Source organism: Adiantum capillus-veneris, chromosome 28 (genome assembly GCF_014529385.1).
Source record: "Adiantum capillus-veneris isolate H3 chromosome 28, ASM1452938v2, whole genome shotgun sequence".
Lineage (NCBI taxonomy): Eukaryota > Viridiplantae > Streptophyta > Polypodiopsida > Polypodiales > Pteridaceae > Adiantum > Adiantum capillus-veneris.
Genome location: NC_140958.1, coordinates 127,718,367 through 127,741,615, shown reverse-complemented (window position 1 = coordinate 127,741,615; position 23,249 = coordinate 127,718,367). Strand labels below are relative to the sequence as shown.

Here is a 23,249-nt window from a genome sequence, read left to right as displayed (position 1 = left end):
GATTTCAACAAGTAATCGCAATGGAAAGTATTTAGTTTCTCTTCATAGAGCTATTTACATATATTATTCCTTCCTCTTCCATGTGTGCTATGACCATACATCCGCCATAAGCACTGGAACCTATAATCATGAAAATACATATTCATATTAGTTTTTGCTAAATGCGTGCACACTAGGTGTTACGGGCACTAGTGTTTAGCAATGGCATATTTGGAGCCGCATGAAAATTCATTAAGTTGGTAGCTTATGAAGCATTTCGCACCTCAGGTGCAATATCTCTATGAGATTTAGTGTGGGTCTACTAACGTGTTCTCATCCTCGCTAGTGATTTGATCCCCAGCCTTCGTGTCAGCAGCATCTGGTCCAGCAGCACAAGTTGATGGTTCAATATGGGTGCTTGTTATAGATAAGCTGACTAAACTTTGTAAAGTTTCTTCAGTTCACTATTCAATCCCTATTGTTAACCAAGTTGGTTGTTTATAATTTGTATCAATAATGTAAATTACTCAGTAATAATGGGAGTGATTGTGACCCACGTTTACCAATCATATCTAGAGGATTTTTTGCAAACAATTGGGGAGAAACAACTTAATATCAATACTGTCAGTCATCCAAAGATGGACAAGCAGCTTGTAAGTGTTGATTTAGTGCTAGAGGATATGCTAAGAGCGTACATTTAAAAGAAGAAATCCAATTGGAAAGATTACCTCTCTAGGTTGCAGTTTTCTTATCATGATGCTAAGCATATTGCGACTAAGTTTAGTCCCTTCATTTTTATGTTAGGTTTTTAACTTCGATCATCAGTAATGGTGGGGTTGAGTACTGATGAGGAACGACAGCAAGTCAAGGGCTTAATCTATGCCGATGAGTTATGTCAGCATGTCACTTTCATGGAAAGTTGAGAAGAGGTATTCTTGCATGTTCCAAGACCTTCAGAAAGTCTAGAACCTAATCATTTATTTAAACGCCTCTTAGTTGTGGTAAATCATTTAAAATACTCAAGTGAGTTATAAACAGAGTCTACACACTATTTTGGATATAAGGCGGTTACACAAACGGTTGCAAAGGGACAACAATAGGGAAAAGCAAGATGTTTGTTTTTGTTTTCATGGACCCTCCTATTGAATCATGTATCAGTCAAGTGGAGAGCTGGTTCCATGAGGAATGCCAGTGTGGAAAACATTAGTGTTCTTACAAAGATATCATCACTTTTGTTTTTGAGGACAAAAACGAATCTCCAATGGGAAAGTAATGTCAAGCCTAAGGTAGGACTGGGCAGGCCAAAGGCAAGAATGCACATGAGGTACATGAGGCCTATATTTAGCATGGACAAGGGCCTATAAATGGCATGGTTGGGCGGAGAAGAGCATGTATCAGTCCCTCCCGTCTCTTACAAATGCCTTATTTGCCAAGACTTTTGGTTGCCAAAGAAAATGAGTGTAAAAATGTATCTCACTAAGAACCTTAACTCCTATATCTCAAGCTAACGAGCACCAAATTTGATATTTATGGGTTTTAGGGACACCTCATAGATAAGATATGTGCACACATGGCAGATGGTGACAACTTTCTCAATCAATTATGTGTCAAATCTAGAAAAAATGACCCTTGATTAGACTTAAAACATGAAGATAAAGAAAAATATCCAATAGATTTCTCAACATATGTATCTAAATTGACCATTTGTATTGAGCAATATCTATAATGTTAGAAGCTACAGTCAAATGCACTGAGCAAGAATTTCCTTAATTTTCACCATTAGCAACACACATGCTAATGAGGTCATGCAAAGGTTGTGGAAATTCAAAATAGAGTGATTTCCTTTTAGTTGACAATACTCTTCCTATGGTACTCCTATCTATGTACACTATCAATTTTCACAACACTAAATTCTTTACTTTATTTGTCATGATATAATATGTCATTCTCTCGAGTTTGTGAGATAAATGTATGCAACATTGCGTCTCTAACTGTACTCATGTATCAACCATTTTAATGATTAGGAGTAAGATGTGATGGATAGTAGGTGCATAGGAGTATTATGCCAAGTTGTTTATAATAGTATATGATTCAATGTGAAATGCATATTGTACATTGTGTATACCGTGTGCAGGTATATTGTCTAGTATAATAAACCTATCTACATGGTGTCATTTTTTGTGCTATTTCTTTTTTGATATGTGTAATCAAGTGCTATTAATTTTCTTTTACGATGGTACACCCAAACATTTTGTGGGTACAAAACAACCCTAATCAATGAATTACATAATCAATGCCAGTTTGACAGAAACATTTGCACCAAGGTAGCAATAATTGTCAGGGTGCCCACTACTATTCATGCATGCACAATTTGAATGCCCTATGACATACACCCCATAATGACCAATACTTGCTCAACAAGTGGACATCATGGGCCGATGCCTTGTCTCCTAAAGAAATGTGTGTGAAGCTCTATAGCTCCAAGAATCTCAATTCTCTTTATCTTGAGCTAACGATCACCAATTTGGACATGTATAGCCTTTAGGGAACTATAATGTTAAAGCTAGATTCAAATGCACTTACATAGAATTAACATGATTTTCACCATTAGCAACATGTGCTAATGAGATCATGCAAAGGTTGTTGAAATGCCGCGCTCTCCAAAATAGGGCAACTCCCTCTGAGCTTCCCAAAGATCACACACCAAAGATACCCTTAAAGTTACATGAACAAAAGATTTATTGCTATCGAAGCATCTATTACTACCCATATACACACTAGCACACAATGTACCTCCATCATATCAGTAAGGATTATCAATATTAATTTTGTGTTGTGATTCTACCCAAGTAGAGCAGTGTATGTGAAACAAGATATAAATCACTTCATGTTATGTACAGACTTGACTAGCAATTGGGAAGTTGCTTACCTACACATGATAGAAAAGTTTATCATGGTGTATACAATTTAGATACTAGTAATTGAGGTTTGTTATATTCCTTGGCCCTCATGTGGACCTTGTGGATGAAATGCATGACTTACCATGTTCAAGTGCCATCAACTAATTATGATTGTTAACTTGGGCTTTCATACGCCAGGTGTATGTACCTATGTTGACATAAATAATACATACATACCCATGTGCATATATGCATAAATGCAAATCTATACATGCATGCATACTTTCATACGTACATTCATGCCTAAGTACACACATCCAAGCATACAAACAACATATATTGTCATATATATACACATGAATGCATACAAACACAAATTCATAATACATGCATATTTCCGTACATGCATGCATGTACATCTAAATAGATTCAAACAATCATAAACATGGCTTGCAAAATACATCTTAATAACAATATGATTCAAAAAGCTCCTGTGTGGCTACAATTGAAAGATTACCCATCGAGGAATCAGAAACACGCAAGTCTATTGTGATGGGAAAAGTATATATGTAACAAGTTCAATATCAGACTTCAAATTATATGATGGTCCTCTAAGTTTACCTTGTTTCTTCTCCCTTTGAACCTCTTCCATTGTAATCTCCAGTGGAACTGGAGATACATTCTAAATTTGTTCACCTCTTTCCACTGGAGATAGTCTAAATTTGTTCACCTCCTGTCAGTCTTATCCAATAGGTCTAGAGATACCAATTCCAAAAAAGAAAATTTATTTTGTGAAGTCTACATACTATAGTTTATTGTAAAAGCTTAGAGCCAATTAAAATGATCCAAGCACTAAAAAAAGTTGCTGACAGCCATAATATTTGACCTAGCCCGCACCAAAAAAAAAAAAGAGTCCTTTCTACTTGCCCTACCTCATCTTTATCATGAAATAGGCAGATAGAGACCTATCCTTTGCAGCATCAAAGTGACTCAAGACATGGCAAAAATTGCAGAAAATGGATGGGAAGATGGCAAAGAATATGCATACGAGAATGTATTCACGTACACATTTATGCTCGGCTATGTCAAGACTGGAGTGTATATATATTAAGGACGACACCTTTGCTATGACCATGATCCACATTTGCATCTGTATGCCCTTCAAAAAGAGGGTACAAAAAAGTGCATGGCACTTGAGAAGTTTTTACATGGTTAGTCACATGGTTAGTCTTCTGTAGGCTGCAAAGTTGGCACAGAAAGTGGCAATCATCCAAAGGACCGCCATATTCGTCCTTCCAAAGATATGACCATTACTGAGACATCGTCATGGTACTTGCGGCGGTCTCCTTGTGGAATCTCTAGCAACTCATGGAAGTCCATCCCTGCAAAACAGTTTAGACTAAGCATCAGCCTTTCTAAAGACGGCAAACCTAACCCAACTATGGGGCACAAGACCTATAGTTGGGTATAACCTACACAAAAAAAATAGAAGCAGCTTAAGCCTATCCTCTTATAGAAGCACAATCCACACTCAAGTTGAAAACAAGCTTCAAGAAGATAAAGCAAACAAATTTGGGAAATCAAATCTTTCTCATTTAACAAGGTAAAATTAAGGGGTTGAAAGCTACCCTGAGCATGAGCCGTAACTTAAAAGTAGGACATATAACATAATCTGCAGCAAAAACAACCCACTAATGTGTCCAACTCTCAAGAGAACCTCCCTTATTCTATTCAGAGCCCATGGAAGACAAAAACAACATAAGAGTAAAGGTGAGCACACAGAAAAAAATGAACTGTTCAGGTCAATTGTGCATGTAGGAGACTAGTCACTACATAACCAGACATGAAGTTCGGAAAAAAACATTCCCTTTTCACTCCTTTTTTTTTTGCACAAAGAAAGAGGCTGATTTCTATTACTTGAAAAATCCCTTAGAGCGCCGCCCAAATGGTGCTGATTATGAGGGGAAGTACATAGCTGTTGATACAACTAGCCACATGGCCAAACTCTCTTTCTTCTTTCCACATATTTTTTCCCTTCAAATCTCTTAAAAGGATCTCTCTCTCTCTCTCTCTCTCTCTCTCTCTCTCTCTCTCTCTCTCTCTCTCTCTCTCCGAGGTATCACATGATACTAGGAGATCAGAGCTAGGAGAAGAGAAGCTAAGAAGATGTGGAGAAGGTCTTCTTCCACAGAGATACCACCTGTTTCTCTTGGGCCATAGTTGTTTATGAGAGAGACGTGAAGAATTAATCTCAAAGTGGGGTCTTTACACCACTCGACAGCAGAGTTGGATTCCTACCCGTATGGTTCAATTCCATACGTGTTGGAAAAAGGGTATTCCGTACCCCGTGTGAAAAAGTAAACCGTACTTGACTTTTGTCAAGTACCCGTGTGCTATTGCCTTGTAGTTCACGTATGAAAAGCTATGTTGGACGGTGTACCACCCTCATCAAAACAATGCCCAGACTACTGCCAATCCCTATAAGATATGGCTGGAACTCTGGCAATAGTCTTGGAAATTTGGTTGTAGCTGCTAGTCCCTCGCCGAGGCTAGCTCGATCCATTCCTTAGCTCCATTTATATAAATAATAGTATGCTCTGTTGATGCTAAGGGGACTCTATGCCAATGCTAGACTAGCCTCATCCGCCGGTGTGTCAAACTCAACCCAGTAGCAACCTCTTCCCGATGGAGAGAGAATCAAAATCCTGAGAATAGGTTATATGAGAGGTGTTGAAGGTGCAGCAGAACAGGTGAATTGCAAGTCTGCAATTGTGAACAAACCTCCTCACAAACATGGGCAGACACCGTATCTCTGATCTACTGCAACAGAACTCGAATCAACCTCCAAGCTAGAGAGAGGTGGAAAGGCTCTCTGGTGAACGTTTACGCTATAGAATAAATGGTTATAGATTGATGAAATATTTTGCAAGGGATGTGATTCCAGATGCAAATAGTCTCTTGGTTGAGCATAATTGCTCTACCAAGAGGGTAGGCAATGACGATAGACTGCTTTTGGCATGTACAAAGTAGCGTGTATATGCATGGGCATATGTATAAAAAGATGTAAATACATGACGATGCGGAAGCATATAGACCAAAAGGGGGGGGGGGGGGAGAGAGAGAGAGAGAGAGAGAGAGAGAGAGAGAACCAACCAGCCTATTGATGATAATAGAATGGGGGCTGAGGGTTGCTTATATAGCAACCTCAATGAATTGCCCTGCCCAGACTTTGACAAATAAGTAAAATAAATACCTAAAAGCCAAACTAAATAATGGGATTAGATTGGGCAATTCACTTGAGATGCCAAAACTCCAACGCCCTCTTTGCAGCTCATAGTGGACATCAATAGTGACCAAGTCGATGAAGAAGCTACCATGGACACCCCAACAGCTGTACACTCCACTGGATACACCTCGGATTTGATTCCCTCAACTTTGCTCCTTAGAAGAATGCCATCTTCAGCATCGGTTTGAAAATTGAATTGTAGACCACACTACGTCCAAAAATCCCCATTCGTGAACTGTGAACACATCACATTCGTAAATACTTTCCAGATAATGAACTTCGAAACACGTTCTGTCCATAATCCGACCAACAACAATGGATTGGTGCACTCATCCATGTTTTAGATACGTCTGATTGGTTTCCTGCCAAATGCATGTGCCTTGAATTCCGACCTACCGGTCCAAGCACCGATAACTTGAACTCCAACACAAGGGTTTAAATTAATTATACGAAGCACTTCTTGCCCCTCTCTACCACTCACAAGCCTCTCTCTGGCTGAAGCTAGTGGCAACAACTACCATTTGACTAGAAATCTGGCGTCGACGCCACTATGGCCGCCACCATGTGTGCCCTGCCGATCTCCTTTGTCAAATCTTTATTACCGTAATCTTTGTTCAGCTTGTCTTTGTCTTTGACTATCTGTGAGTTCCAACTTTTGCCTTTGGCTTCAAACTCCCGAGTCAAACAAAGCGTCGAGTCACATTCATAACAATTGTGGTCGTACCTCGTGGGTACCGAGGCAACTAACTGAGTACTGGTACTGTCATCCTTGTCAAGCGTGCCTTTGCTTGTGTCCTCTAGCAAACTCGATCATTTGCTTTTGACTTCACAATCTCGAGCCAAACACTTTGCCAGTTTCCTTGGGAATTGTGTCAATGCATAGGCCGCTAACTGGATGGTTGATGATCTACTCTCCATAGCCATTTGTTGGTTTTGGTCGATGTTGCGAGCGTTCGAGCAAGGGGAGGCCATGTTGAAGTTGCAAGACCTGGATTTTTGTGCTCCTCGCACTCCAAGGGCCGCAGAATTCCTCCAAGCCGCACAAAATCTCCAAGAAATTCCGCTCCTCTTCTACTTCCGAGCCGCTCCACACCCTCTCTTGACTCCTACTCCCAAGCCGTTTTCCCACCTCTTGCAACATATCAAAACACCCACCTTTTCACCAAATTCTGCAAGGAAGGACGCGCTCCGCAAATTTGGACTCCAAAATTCCAAGACACTCACCCAAGGAGGGGTCACCCCACCGCCAATTGGGAGTCAAAAGCCTTCTACCTTTGAGCGTTTCAAAAGGCAAAAGTGTGGGTGATAATTATTTTGTTCGTTGGCTGAAGAACTACTAACCAAGATGTCGCCATTAAGGAGTTGTTTCACCCTGCGTTTTAAAGCGCAAGTGGGATTTGAATTTTATTTTTTTTTTGGGGGGGGGGGGGGGGGGGGGGGGTCGTTTCTGTCGTCGCGAGGAGGCTACCGACTATGGCGTGTTAAAACACTAGCAAAACTGCTAGCCTAGATGCGTTGTGGCACAGGGAGGGTGGGGCACAAGGAGACGCGCAAGCCAATCTTTTGAACGCAGGTTGTAGCGGACGGTGAGGCAACAACTTGCAGGGGGCGGGGGGGGTTTCAACCTACAAACGCCGCAACAATTTGAGACGCAGGTTGCAAATGGGATGGCTTTCAACTAGCCAGTGTTTTAGAACGTTGTTGTATGGAGGATCATTGGATGCTACCAAGGAGGACATAGACACCGCCAACAGAGGGGAGGGTTTCTTCTCTAGGACCGCCTTGCTCCACCAAAGTCACCGAGCACGAAGCTCTGATACCATGTCAAAGTCAACCATGCGGAAGCGTATAGACCTAGGGGAGAAAGCACGAGAGAGAGAGAGAGAGAGAGAGAGAGAGAGAGAGAGAGAGAGAGAGATTGTGAACCAACCAACCTTGGCAATGAACTGATGATAATACAACAGGAGCTGAGGGTTGCTTATATAGCAACCTCAATGAATTGCCATGCCAAGACTTTGACAAATAAGTAAAATCAATACCTAAAAGTCAAACTAAATAATGGAATCGCATTGGGCAGTTCACTTGAGATGACAAACTCCAACAAGTTGTGCAATAGACTAAAATAGTGACTGAAAACCGTAAGTGAAGGTGTTGTGTGTGTGTGTGTGTGTGTGTGTGTGTGTGTGTGTGTGTGTGTGTGAGAGAGAGAGAGAGAGAGAGAGAGAGACAGAGAGAGACCGGATGGGGTCCCAAACCCCCCCTCCAAGGGCCCCCCTCTCTATTGCTAGAGAGATATTTGCTTGAGATTGCACAAATATTGGTACTAATGACGGATGCTGACAGTAGATGCGGTAGATGTTGAGGTACTGCGAGGCTAAAGGCTGAAAGCTGAAAACCCTAAAGAAGCTCATGGTTGAAAACTAAAAACGCTAAGGATGTGTTGGGTTAAAGGCCTAAATAACCCCTCTTTTGTACATTTTTTATACTTTGTCCAGGTTCACATTGAGCTAACACATTTTTTGGGAAAGCCCAAAACTCACTTATTGAGTTTTCCCCAAAAACGTGCGAGCTCTCTCTCTCTCTCTCTCTCTCTCTCTCTCTCTCTCTCTCTCTCTGATTTCGATCCCTAGCGCTTCTGCTCTCTTGCACCCGTGCCTAACTCTACCCGGCCCAATCCTGCACTCCTTCACCGCGCGCATCTCCAGGTAGCCTCTGCTTCGCGCTTTCAACTGGTATCAAAGCTCTAGGGTTACAAATAAGACCTGCGCAGTTTGCTGGACAGCAAGTTAAATTTGCTCTCCCACAACAATTTTCACTTCCATCGCAAAGCCCCTCGCTTTGAAGGTCAAGGAGGTCACCAAAACTGCCAAAACACGCTATTTTTAGGTCAAAACAAGTGATTTACAATTTATTACACGTTAATACAGCAATACACAGATGTACCAAATTTGTGGGATCACATGTATTGATGTTTTGTGCGAGGATTTGAGTGAAAAGCTGAGTACATGTGATTTAAATCGCATATTGAGCTGAAAATTCAGATTTGAACAGTTTCATGTAAAGAAATTGTGGTCTATTGTATGCAAAGTCTTGTGGTTGCTCCTATTTGCTGAAATTTTCAGCCTATTGCATCTCTCTTGTATACACACTTGTGGTTGAGCTAAGATGGCTTCTACTTCTTCTTCTTTTTTTCTTTTTTTTTTCCCGAGAAAAAGATCCTTCTATTAGTTAATGAAAACTGCCCATAGGGCTACAACCACCTCTGCAAGAGAGGGCTACAACAAGCATGATGGGGAGACTCTCCCAATGAAAAAACAACATATATACAATGAGGCTAAATCAAGAGATGGGAGGAGGGAAGAGCCACACAGGTGGACAGTAGTGCTATCTGAGCACCCCCTGGACTATGGTGTAGAAAGGCCCAGGGCGCCAGAGTCGAAGGAAAGTCTCGCGGCACTCCCGCATGCGGCCGCAGCTGCCCTGTAGTCCCTCAAGCTATCCTCTGAGAGTATGGATCAGCTCTAGCCAAAAGTCACGAGCAGTCTCTGCTGGTGGCACAAGGCGAGCCTCAAAGATGCGGAAACAGCGGGCCCGCCAGATGAACCAAAGTGTCAAGCCACTGATGAGCTCCCAACACTCCTCTCTCTCACTGCACCACTCCTGTGGAGTAATCTCTGTAGCAGGCTGGAGTGTAGGTCGCCCCCCCTGCATCACTATCATCCTGCTGGTGGAAGATAGCTCAAACTGAAGTGTCGTGCCCGTGAGGGTGGACCAAGCCGCTGCCCCCCAAGTGTATTGTCGAGCCGTGGAGAGAGCAAGCATCAGCCGAAGAACTCGTAGCCACACCTGCTGGCCGAGGGACAGTCCCAAAGACAATGACGCTGACTCTCCACCAACTGGTCACAGGCTGCACATGCGGTCGAGAGACCACTATGCACAAGCCAGCTCCCTACTGTTGTGGCTCTGTGTGCAACCAGCCACTGAAACAAAGTGACGCGCCTCGACTGTCTGGAGTCCCACAACCTCTGCCAAAAGGCTGCCAAGAACTCGACTGTGAGGCCCTCCTCCTGCCAATGATGTGCTGCAGCGGGGCGGGCCTCTCTTTGTGCTGCAAGTATATGACGTCCAAGCCGAACAGTGTACTGAAAGAAGGGGACTCCTGGGTGGTCTGCAAAAGAGAAGGGGTCCCTCTATAGCCACTCACCAAGATCCCACTGTACTCGTGCCAGTGGACAACACTCCCAAGCCCATAGCCTCCAGTGTCCAATCTCAAGAGCTGCTGGGTCAGGGTCTATGACGCAAGTCCTCCCACAGATGCCCACAACTCGGATCCTCTGGAAACAGCACTCTGCTACCTGTGGGGCCTCTACTGCAACTCGCTGTAATCGTCCCCCACCCTGAAGCTCGAAGAACAGGGTTGGGACAGTCTCTGAGCAGGGCCTGACTGAAATGAGAACCTTCAGTCGTGTGAAGACTCCCATCCACCGGGGTGCTACTGGCTCGAGAGGCGTCAGCCACTCAGCTGGAACTGACTCTGAGATGTCCTGACGCATGCTCTGCACCCCTCTCATGCCCTGTAGCTGGAAACCCTGCATCTCCTCTGACAAACCTGTGAACTCTAGCCAGTCACCTAGAGAGCGCGCTGGACCTGCTGCCATGGGATCCCAAGAAACATGAGGCTGACTCCCAACCAAGTGGCCTCTCTGAGTGCTAACCATGGGGTTCCAGACGAGGGGCTGCCGTAGGCGCTCCTCCGTGCACGTCGGCTGTCTTTGCTCTAGGCCACGCCGTAAGAGCTCCCAAGATCGAAGCAAACTCACAGCGAAGCGGTCCTCCAATCTCCTGCTCAAACCAACTCGGCGCAACTCTGTAAAGATCCATCTGGTCGAAGGTTGCGAAGGGCCTCTTGACTGAGGCACCCTGGCACGAAGCCTCTGCAGCAAGAACTCCTTCCAGGGCTCCTCTCCTGGAAGAAGTCCTCTAACTACGAACTTCCCAAGAAGGGCTCTGCTCTGCTGTGTTGGATCAATGATCCCAAGCCCCCCTTGAGAACAAGGAAGTGTGATGACTGACCAAGCCACCTTGGCTCGGGCAATCTGAGTGTCACGACCTGACCAAAGGAAGTTCCTGATCAGCCTCTCTACCTGGCTGATACAAGAACTCGAGAAGATCCAACAAGAAGTGATGTACCACATAGTCACCAACAACACCTGGTTGGCAACTACTACTCTACCAGCCAGCGAAAGTCGTGCAGAGCTCCAATGTAACACCTTTCTCCTGATGGACAGGAGAAGAGGAGCAATCTGCTGCTCGGGGGACAAGTCAAACCCAACCTGACAACCCAAGTACCGAACTGCAGTCCTTGGGGGAATCCACCTGAAACCCTCTTCTGGCATCCAATCTAGCACAGGAGCACTGCCAACCAAGAAAGCCACTGTCTTTCTCCAATTGATCAGTGCGCCCGATGCACAACAGAAGGTCTCCAAAGCCTGCTCACATCTGTGTAGATTGGCCTCCTGGCCCTCTAAGTACAAGGTTGAGTCATCGGCAAACTCAGCGTCCACTAGCTCATCTCCCCGAATAGGGAGTGCTAAGCCCCTCAGACCAACCTGTTGTGACACCAAAAATCTGCTCATCGCCTCTGCATAGAACAGAAAGAGAAAGGGGGCAAGAGGACAACCCTGTCTGACCGAGCGTGTGAGCATGAAGCGCTCACCTCTACCTCCTGCCAAAAGCACCTGACTGTGAGCCTATCTGTACAAAGTTGACACCCCTCTGATCCAAGCATCTGAGAAGCCCATCCTACGTAGAGTGCCCTCTAGAAAGTCCTAGTCAACTCTGTCGTATGCCTTCTCAAAATCAAGAAGAAGAATCACAAGGTCCTCCCCACGGAGCCGTGCCAGGCCAAAAGCCTCCCAGAAAGTGAAGATGTTGTCAAGGATACTGCGTTCCTCGACAAAACCTGTCTGAGTCCCATGTATAAGGCTCTCCAAAAGTGGCTGAATCCTCAAACTCAGAGCCTTGGCAAGAACTTTGTAGGCTGAGTTGAGGATGGTGATGGGGCGCCACTGTCGAATCTCATCCAAGGAGCCACCCTCCTTTGGAATGAGGTAAATCAGGCCCTCACTCATGCTATCCGGCATCACTCTTGTGTGCAAAATGTACTGAAAGGCACTACAAAGATCTGGGCCAAGCAGGTCCCAGTACTCCAAGAAGAAGCTGGGAGTCAACCCATCCTCACCTGGACAGCTACCACAAGGGAGGGCCCTAAGAGCCGTGTGCAGCTCCTCAAGCTGAAGTGGCATCTCTAGCCTCTGGCGCATCTCCTCAGTCACAAGACAAGGCATCTGTGCCCAAACCTGCTCCCTGCATGCATCCTGCCGCTCTGACTGGGGCTCAGCCGACAGTAACTTACGGTAAAAGTCAGTAGCAACTGCACGCATATCCTCGGGCTCACAAACAACTGACCCATCGGGTCTCCTCAACTGATTGACCTTGGCATGCGAGTGCCGAGGTCCACCTGTCACTCTGTCACCCACCTGAGTCCACTGAGATGCCTGTCGGTGAAAGGCAAACTCATGACGCCTCTCCTCTGTGCTAGCAAGCTCCTGTCGAGCTTGCTGTAACTACTCCTCCAACCATGGACTGTCTGGATGCTGCTCCTGCATCCTCTGTAGTGAAGCAATGCCTCGTCTAAGACGTTGCTCCTCCTCTCTCGCTACAGCCCGGCGAGCCAGAGACTCCTGGAGAAAAAAGTGGCTAAGCTGAGCTAGGCCTAAGGCCACTCTGTCTGCAGGTAGAACCTGGCTGTCCATGCCCTCTGTCCAGAGAGCCTCTACCCTCTCTCTGAGTGCTGAGTCCAACAAGACCCGCTCTGGGATGCGAAGCATCGTGCTCCCACTCCTCTGCCTGTCTGCCACTGTGAGGATCACTGGTGCATGGTCCGAGAAGGATGTCCCTGTCAGGATGCCCACTGATCCCCCCAAGTCACTGAAGTGGTCACTAGTGTAGAAGCGATCTATCCTTGATAGATTCACTCCTCCCACTCTGCGGTCCGATCTAGAGAAGGCAAGACTGGCTGGAGGCCTCACAAAGCCAGAGTGCTACCATGTATCCGAGACCCTCAAAGTCATACACAACCTCTCCCAAGCTGCTAACTCGACTCCATGCACAGTAGCATGGCTGCCTCCAATCCTGTCAGAAGGGTCCTCCAACATGTTGAAGTCCCCTCCTACACACCAATGGTCAGCCTGCGGCAAAGACTCAACAATCTGTGACCAAAACTCTACACGAGCACTCGCCACATTGGGCGCATAGATGTTCAGGAAGCCCCCAAGGACACCCTGAACCTGCATAGTAATCCATTGAGCCCTGCCTGGTAATCCCTCTGCCCACAATGGCCTGCTGCAATGAGTCCGCAATAGTCATACATACCCCACCCTGGATGCCTCCAGGTCCAAAAGCAGCTGACCAAAAGGTATCATATCGTCCACGCAAAATCTGACCACATCGCCGAATGCGGCTCTCAGACAGATGGTGCTCCTGAAGCATAAGGAGATCAATCTCTCCTCCCACAAGGCAACGCTGAAGCTCCTGACGCAATCGGCCCCGCTGTCACTGAAACTGGGGCCCACCTAGTCCCTGCACGTTCCCACGAGACAATCCTCATGGGGAGCAAGAGAGAACAGATGTTGCCGCAGCAGCAAGACGGGCTATCTTTCCACAAGGCAACGCTGAAGCTCCTGACGCAATCGGCCCCGCTGTCACTGAAACTGGGGCCCACCTAGTCCCTGCACGTTCCCACGAGACAATCCTCATGGGGAGCAAGAGAGAACAGATGTTGCCGCAGCAGCAAGACGGGCTATCTTTGAGGCTGGCTTGGATGGGGAGTAATCTGCATCCGAGCGTCCTCTAGATAGGCGAGACTGCAGTGAGTGCCTAGCCCAAGCCCAAGCAGAGCGAGCCGTGCGTAAAGCAACCTCCTCTGTCCAAGAGTCCTCATGAATGTATACATAGCAAGGCAAACACTGCATATCAGCAAAAAAGTACACCACAATGTGCCTACATCCTGCTGAGTCTAGGGGTGTCACCGCAAACTTGGCCAGTGGCCACAAAGTCTGCAGCAAATCTGTAACTCCAAGTTCTCCCATGTGATGAGAGAACTCGAGAACCTGTGTATGCAACCATCCCAACATTGAGTCGAGGGACCACTCTGTCTCGGCCCTACCACAGAGGGGGAAGGAGAAACCAACTGCTGAGTCCAAGGCCTCTGTCCCCCTAGCGGCGAGGAACAAAGCATGGAACCTGAAGCAGGCTGCCTCGTGGTCTGCTGCGGAATCACCGAGAAAGCGAGTAAACTCGTAGTCGAAGAAATCCCAGCAGCGTCGGAGGTCAATGCTCGTCAGACCACAAGGGATAGCTGCAAGGGAAGATGTCTGAATCTGTAGAGGGGGCCGCAAGAAGGGCTGACCCTCTCTCGCTAGGCGACTCGTGGCAAAGGCACTGCCAAGAGATCTCCTAGCCGCCGGCGAGGGACCAATCTCCTGAGTCGACTGTGGAACTGGAGCAGGAGGGGGGGGAGAAGGAGCTGGGGGGGGCGGAGGGAAAGAGGAGCCAGGTGGGACGACAGAGGTAGAGGGGCGAGGTGGAGAGGCGACGGGGGCAGAGGGCGGGGGGAGGATGAGGAGGAGGAGGGGAACTCTGAAGGGGGGGCGGCTGTCGAGGGTGAAGCGGAGGTGGAGGCTGGCGTAGGGGACTCCTCCTGCTCAAGAGGACCAAAGCGATTCCCCGTGGGAACCCACTTCTGCTGAGTAGGCACCTGAGGGCCACTCTGAGTGCCAGGCTGTCGTTGTGTGCCCCTGGCGTCGACGGCCACGGGCTTGCCGCCACCCCTCCTCCGCTGGAGCCCCAAGCTTGGAGGGTGGCTCTGAATCTGTGCGCTGTGCCGCTGACTATGGCTGTGGCCCAGCCTTGGCAGGCTGGGGCTGAGGCTGAGGCTGAGGTGCAGGTCGTGGCCTCCTCCGTGGACAGGCCTTCGCTAGGTGGCCCATCTGTCTGCAAATGAAGCACTGGTTCGGGAGGCCCGAGTACTCCACACTCTGTCTAAACCAACCCCCACTCACCCGAGGCAGAAGGATGACCTTCAAGAGCGTGTGGGTATCTCTGACCAAAACTCGAACTGAGGGGATGCCAGCCACCTTGGCAGCTACTGATGTTGCCGTACGAGGTGTCTCCAGGACAGTCCCGATGGCGGAGCCAATCCTGGAAAGAAGTGGTAGGTACTCTCTCCGTAAACCCGCAAAGCAAACTGAGATAGGGATGTCTGCCTCCTCGACTAGCACATCCGAAGTCGGATCGAAACCATGTCGCCACTGTCGAAAGTTAGCGCGTGATGCTCGGATGGCCAGTGGACTCATAGCTATGACCTTGGAAGCCATCTCGGAGGTCTCGAACTCGATCTGATAAGACCCCCATCCGAGAATCTAGACATCCAAGATCTTGCCCACCTCTGCGAGAAGGCGGGCCTGGAGAAGGTCTCGCAGCTCTCCTCTGCTAGGACGGGTGCCGAGAATTTTGCAGATGACCGAAGTCGCCTGCAAACGCTTTACCTCAGCGGCTAGGCTCGCTTGCTCTGTCGACGATAGAGCAAGTCGAATGGTGGGCTCAGCGGGGTCGAGCGAGTGGGCTTCTGGCGAGTCCCTCTGTGGCGAAGCTCGAGCCTCCATCTGTGTCTACTGCTGTGTCGTAGGAAGAGGTCGACGGGCGGACGCTGCAATCAGGCGCAGGAGACACTGCCCCAAAAAATGAAGCAATGCCGAGGAGGCAGAACTGCAGTGGTTGACGGGGAGAAACCGAGGCCGGGGGGTAGGGGAAGGCAGAAACGCTGGCAGCAGCAGCAGCAGGAGGGTGAAAGGGGGGGGGGGGGAGAGGGCAGGCAGAGGGCGGCAGAGGGCAGGCTGGCAGGGCGGCGCAGGTTGACAGGCAGCACGGGGGGTGGGCAGCGGGCAAAGGGATAGGGAGGAGAGGCAGCAGGCTGAAGGGGGGGGGGGGTGTGAGGCTAGGCGAGCGCAGGTGGACAGCAGTAGCGAGCTCGCGATCTCGACTTCTACTTCTTCCGCATCTAACACTGAAACCGGCCTGTTCAATCCAAAAAGGGCGGTAGACTTTACTTTAAACCTTGATTTAGCTTTCACCCATTATTAGTCGTCTATTTTACCTGTACTTTCAAGACACAACAAAGGGGAGAGGGATACAGGCTGCTAGATTGCACCTGTATGAGTAGACCGACACCAGATTGGCCCCTAACTTAGGCGCCCCTTTCGGTATTTCTTTATTGTTCAAAAGAGGGAATAAACGTTGTGGATCCCTATAAGCTGCCCCGCACAACCTTGGCTGAATTTTGACTGTTCCGGCCTGATTATGGCAACAGAACTGTACTAGAACCCTTCACGGTCAGTATTCCCACGCATTAAATGACTTTCCCGACGCATACGGGCACTTTGCAAAACCTGGCGAGAATCTGCAGCACGCTGAATTCTCTGTTTTCAGCCCTGAAAATGCGCCAGATCACCTGTACAACGGTCCCCTTGCGTCCCCAAACCTCCTGGGGGTATTAGGGTCTGTTTAGGGCCAAAACCCTAAACCTGCAAAAATACACAGCAGGCTGTAATTTACTGTTTTGGGCTCCGTTTCGCGTGCCGGTCGCATCCGTAGCAAGTCCTCGAGCTCCCGCACCTGTAGGGCTACTTGCCCTTTGAATCGGACGAGATTTCTGGCGTGAAACCTCTCTGAATTCACCTGTACCTGCGGGGGATTAGCCGCTAGCTAATCCAGTACCTGTGCAAGAGGCTCTTGCCTCGGCAATCGCGCATGAACCCACACAACTGTACATTGGTCAAATGAAGAGCCCACTAGAGGGGCATAACATACTGCCAAAGGGGAGAGAGAGGGCAGTGCGTAGCGTGTAGGGCATCACTCCTGGCACCGCACTGTGCATAAGAGGGAAAGCAAGCACTCCATAGCTCTTAACCTGTGACAAAACTGAAAATGAGGCTCTCCCCCTCCTAAATTCAGCGCCAACTCTTGTTGCATGAGGCAAGTGCACCAGAAGGTGCCGCTTGGCACATTTACAAGCATTTTCCCGTTTCGGGGTTGCCGCCTAAAAATCTCCCAACCGGCTGCCCAGTTGACTTCACGGCAAAGTAAGAAAATGTTCCCTTTGTCATTCCGGAGGTAATGACGTCAACACATTTTCAGGTCCCAAAATAGCAGTTCCCTAAATTTTAGGAGATGCTGCCATTGTATCTTTCTAGGTCATCCGACCCTCTTTGTACACTGCGGCCACATCCAGAACTGAAATGTAGCCTCTGTAGCAAAGGATTCCACTTTGGCTAGTCAATGACCCCACTTTGGCTAACCATAGTCTTTGTCCAACCTTAGTGCTCTCTTGCCCTCAGGCCTTGACTCCCTCTGGACAGTTCCACACTAGCTATGCAATGCAGGGCAGTTAGATTTCCCGAGGGGTGTTTCCAAAAAGTGAAAGTAAATAGATAATAAGAAAGAAATCAACAAAAAGGATAGATAGTAGTCACACGCTGGTGACAGACACTAAAAGTTTGATGGAAATCAAACGGTTCGATGGTCAAGGCTTCGACCTCTGGCAAGAACGCATGCAAGGTATCCTTTTCTTAAAGGATTGTGAAATGCATTGGAAGAGAATAAGCCGCAAAGTTTGTCTAACGAAGAGTGGGCCAGGTTGAATAAGAAGGCTATGGCCTACATCAAAATGGCTATCAATGATGACATTTTGATGGACATCAAGCGTTTGGACTCTGCTTATGCAATATGGCAAAAGCTAAAGTCCAATTATGAGAACACCACCCCTGTGAACCAGGTGCATTTGATGCGAAAGTTGGTGAATATGCAACTTGATGACTCGAAGCCAGCTTCCGAGCATTTGAGTGCTTTTACAGGTGTGTTGAGCCAGTTGCAGGACAGTGGGCTTCAGCAATTTGATGATTTGATTTTTTGTGTGCTATTTATCTTGATGAAACATTGTCCAGATAGGCCCATCCTCATATGACGGTTGCTCCTGTAGCAATCCCATCCTCACGTATGACGGTGTGAGAGGGTCTATTCTCAATGAAGAGATTAGACGCAGGTCTAGTGGGGAAGGTGGCAGTTCTGCCTACAATGCAAGAGGTAGAAATCATAACCGTGATGTGGGCAACAAGACCCAAAATAGAAGTAAGAGCAAGACAAAGACAAAGGATAAGGATGTCACTTGCTATCAATGTGGTAGAAAGGGTCACAAGAAACTTGATTGCAGATATTTCAAGAAAGAGTACAATAGGAAGAAGGAAGCGCAAGAGAAGAAGAAGAAAGATGAGAAGAAAGGGGAAAAATCAACAAGTGATTCCTCCAAATATGTTGAAAATGCAAATGTATCCTCTAGTGTGGTCATTGAGGAGTTATCAGACGTTGAGGAAATTTTGGTTGCAGCTTCATGCCCCTCAGATTTGGTGACAGCTAATGTAGAAGACATATTTATCTCAAAGAAAGATGTCATTGATGCATTGCTTAGTGCTAACGATGGCCTATCTCAGTCTTGGATAATAGACCTTGGTGCCTCTTTTCATGTGACTCCATCTTTCGAGTGTTTTGCTACATATGGTGTAGGCAATTATGACAAGGTGTACCTTGGTGATAATTTGCTTGCAATATTGAAGGAATGGATACCATGCGTTCGGCTCTTAACAATGGTCAAGAGCTTGTATTGAATGACGTCAGGTTTGTACCAGGCATTAAGAAAAGTTTGCTATTTGTTGGCCAATTAGATGCACATGGTTTTACTACCATTTTTGCTAAGGGTTCATGGAAGTTGCTTAAGGGCTCTATGTTCGTTGCAAAAAGGTCTAAAAGAGGTACTTTGTACTATCTTCGATGTAAAGCTTTGCCTGGCAAGTTTCTTGTTGTTGCTGAAGTTGCTTCACAAACAGAATTGTGGCATAAGAGACTTGGCCATATGAGCCAAAGAAGTATTGATGTGCTTTCCTCTCTGAAGAGGGTTGATGTAAAAGGCAAAAACTTGGATTTTTGTAACGATTGTCTTTATGGAAAGCAAAAGAAATCTTCTTATTACTTTGGTGTCTCTCGCAAAGCTAATCCTCTTGATCTTATTCACTCCGATGTATGCATTATGCATGTTGAGTCTTTTGGTGGTGCATTATTTGTTACATTTATTGATGACTGTACTAGGAAAGGATGGGTGCATTGTTGAAAAATAAAAGTGAGACTTTAATGCTTTTAAGAAGTTTCATGCTTTTGTCACTACTCAAAAGAGTGCTAAGCTTAAATGTCTCAAGTCGGACAATGGAGGAGAATATATATCTGCTAAATTTCAGCGTTTTTGTGATGACAAGGGATTAAAAGGATATTTCAAGTTCTAAGAGAGAATAAACTTTATGTTAATCGAAAGAAAAGTGAATTTTTCTTACAAGAGATTCAGTATTTAGGTTACATTATCTCTCAAGAAGGCATCCAAATGGATCCATCAAAGTTAGAGGTAATAAAGGATGGCCTAAACCAAGAAATCTTCATGAGTTAAGAAGCTTTATAGGTATGTGCGCATAGGCTATAGACGCTTCATAGAAAAGTTCTCACTAATAGCAGGACCATTACATGACCTAACAAAGAAAAATGTTAGGTACACATGGTCTGCCCATAGAACAATGCTTTACAAAAGCTTAAAGAAAAGCTTATCTCTCAACCTGTGCTTACACTATCCATCTTTGAATGGTGTGGCTGAGAGGTACAACCGTACTTTATGTGAGAGAGTGCATTGCATGTTGTCCACAGCTAATCTTTCCCAAGAGTTTTGGGGAGAGGCATTAAAAACTATAGTTCATATTTGCAATCGCTCTCCAAATAGTACGCTGAAAAATGACATTCTAGAGGAGGTTTGGTCTGGCAAACCTGCCTCTTATGATCATTTGAGAGTATTTGGCTGCGAAGCTTTTGTTCATGTACGCAATGACTTGAGAACAAAGCTTGATATGAAGTCCATTAAAGGAGTCTTCCTAGTTATGGGGAAGAAGGTGAAATGGGCTATAGAGTGCGGTTACCACAATTTAAAAAGGTAATTCGTAGTCGAGATGTAGTGTTCAATGAGGTAAAATTGCTTAAGAATGCTACAAAATCTATTGCTGACAAGAAAACAGCTAGATTTCAACTTTTTGTGCCACCCATTGATGTTGAAAAAGAGCCTCATGATGCATTACCGCAAGCTGAAATTGATAATCAGCCGGTTAACCTTGAGCAAGAAGAGGTAGGACATGATATTGATGCTCCTAATGAGGATGAACAGCCACTTGAATTGGCTCAAAATGATTTTCAACAGCATGATAGAGCTGAAAATCAGTTGCCTCATGATGTAGAACCGTTGCCTGAGAATGTAGATCATTGCGTACGCAGGTCAACTCGTTTGAGAAGGCAACCACAGAGATTTAATCCCTCTTTGCATCATGTAATGTTGACAGATGAGGGTGAACCTCTTACTTATAAAGAGGCTAAGTAATGTGAGTCAAGCAGTAAGTGGGAGCTTGCAATGCAAGAGGAAATGAAATCCTGTATGCAAATGATACTTGGAATCTTGTGCCATTGCCTAAAGGGAGGAAGGCTCTTCCTAACAAATGGGTGTACAAGATTAAGATTGTGGATGAAAAACCCGAGTACAAGACAAGATTGGTTGCAAAAGGATATGCACAGAAAGAAGGGATTGATTTTCAAAGAAATATTTTCCCCTGTTGTAAAGCTTATAACTTTACGTGTCCTTTTTGCTCTCGTTGCGGTGCTTGATTTGGAATTGAATCAAATGGATGTAAAGACAACGTTTTTGCATGGTGACATTGGGGGGGACATATACATGAAACAACCTGAGGGTTTTGTAGTTCCTACACGCGAAGAACTAGTATGCAAACTAAAAAGGGCTCTGTGTGGTTTAAAACAATCATCACGGCAGTGGTATAAGAAGTTGGACACTTTTATGCTGTCTCAAGGCTTTAAACGCAGCCATGCAGATCATTGTTTGTATACAAAAATGGATGAAGATGGTAGTCCCATCATACTTGTTCTCTATGTTGATGACATGCTGCTTGCCGGGAAACATAAGACTAGTCTCAATGCTCTGAAGCGTAAGCTAAATCCAGCATTTCATAGCAAATGGGTGATGTAGAACATATTTTGGGCATGCGTATTAAAAGAGATAGAAAGCTGAAATTTCTGTTTTTATCTCAAGAAAAGTACATTGCTTAAGTACTTGATAGGTTTAATATGGCTGATGCTAAGCCTCTTGGAGTACCTTTACCTCCATCACCAAGCTTAGCAAAGCAGATTGCCCAAAGGATGAGGTGGCATTAAAAGCAATGAAGGGCATCCCTTATGCATCAACTTGTGGTTCTTATGAATGCTATGGTTGCCATTCGTCCCGACATTGCTTATGCAATGGGAGTTGTTAGTCGATACATGTCGACTCCTTGGTAAAGCACATTGGGAAGCTGTCAAATGCATTCTGAGATATTTGAAAGGTACACAATCGAAGTGTATTTGTTATGGCAAAAGTAAAGTGACTTAAAGTTGCACGGATATTGTGATGCAGACATGGCAGGTGACATGGATACCAGGAAATCTACCAATGGATATGTATTTGCTATTGCTGGTAGTGCAGTCTCTTGGTGTTCTAGGTTGTAGAAAATTGTGGCATTGAGTACTACTGAGGCTGAATACATTTCAGCCACAAAAGCTTCAGGAAGCCATTTGGTTGGGTACTACCAATGGATATGTATTTGCTATTGCTGGTAGTGCAGTCTCTTGGTGTTCTAGGTTGTAGAAAATTGTGGCATTGAGTACTACTGAGGCTAAATACATTTCAGCCACAGAAGCTTCAGGAAGCCATTTGGTTGGGTAGACTTGCAAAAGAACTTGGCATGCCTGCTCATACTCCCATGTTCGGATGTGATAGCCAAAGTGTTGTCTATTTAGCCAAAAATGCCATGTTTCATGCGCGTACCAAACACATAGATGTGCGGTACCACTTCGTACGACAAGTATTGGAGGATGGTCTAGTCACTTTGACTAAGATCCATACACAGGATAACCCTGCAAATGTTCTCACCAAGAGTCTTGCTAAGGCTCAACATGAGCATTGCATACAGCTAGTTGGAGTTGGTTAACTTAAAGGCGTCATTTATGCCTTTAAGTGGGAGGTTGTTGGGTTAAAGGCCTAAATAATCCCTCTTTTTTGTACATTTTTTATACTTTGTCCAGGTTCAATGTACACATTTTTTAAAGTCACTTATAATAAAAGTGGGAAAGCCCAAAACTCACTTATTGAGTTTTCCCTAAAAACGTGCAAGCTCTCTCTCTCTGTGATTTCGATCCCTAGCGCTTCTGCTCTCCTGCACCCATGCCTGTCTCTACCCGGCCCAATCCTGCACTCCTTCACCGCGCGCATCTCTCGGTAGCCTCTCCTTCGCGCTTTCAAGATGTTGATGGCTGAAAACTGAAAACGCTGATGAGGCTGAGCTGAGGGCTGAATTCTGTAAGTGCTGATCTGATTGGCTGAATCCGTGATGCAAAATGCTGAGGCATCTGCTACTACAAGAGGGCGATGGCTGGTGATAAAAACCTTGATGGGCTAATGCTTGAACGTTGGTACTAAGGGTGCTTTGTCCTTCTTCTTCTTCTTGCTTTCTCTAGTGCCCATTGGCTTGCTTATGTACTACCAAAGAGAAGGGTCGAGCAGCCTCATTTCAACCCCACGATTTGTAAAAAAGCTAAAAGTCACTTATAATTTTAATGCCTCATAGGAGGTGGTTCACACACGGTTAAGAGGTGGTTCACATGCAGTGAAATGCTAAAGCTTGGTGCTAATGCTAACGTTTGATGCTAATGGGTTGTGCAATCAGAGAGTAAGTGCATGGGCATGCATGTCCTGCATACAGGCTCACAAAGGTGCCAGAACACTTCCTAGGCTGACCTAAACCCTAGAAGTAGGAGTTACAGCTTGTCCACATGCACATAGGCTT

The 23,249-nt window shown here is 46.0% G+C and overlaps 1 protein-coding gene across 1 annotated transcript in view; it reads right to left on the bottom strand.

The window, feature by feature from the left end:
* Positions 1-3,964: 3,964 nt before the first annotated feature.
* LOC147421284 (putative protein phosphatase 2C 4) overlaps positions 3,965-23,249 on the bottom strand; it is a 38,530-nt gene continuing 19,245 nt past the window's right edge. Inside the window, exon 4 of the mRNA XM_086504352.1 lies at positions 3,965-4,261. Coding sequence (XP_086360478.1) covers positions 4,146-4,261 — 116 coding nt within the window. The 3' untranslated portion in view covers positions 3,965-4,145. The remainder of the gene's footprint in view (positions 4,262-23,249) is intronic.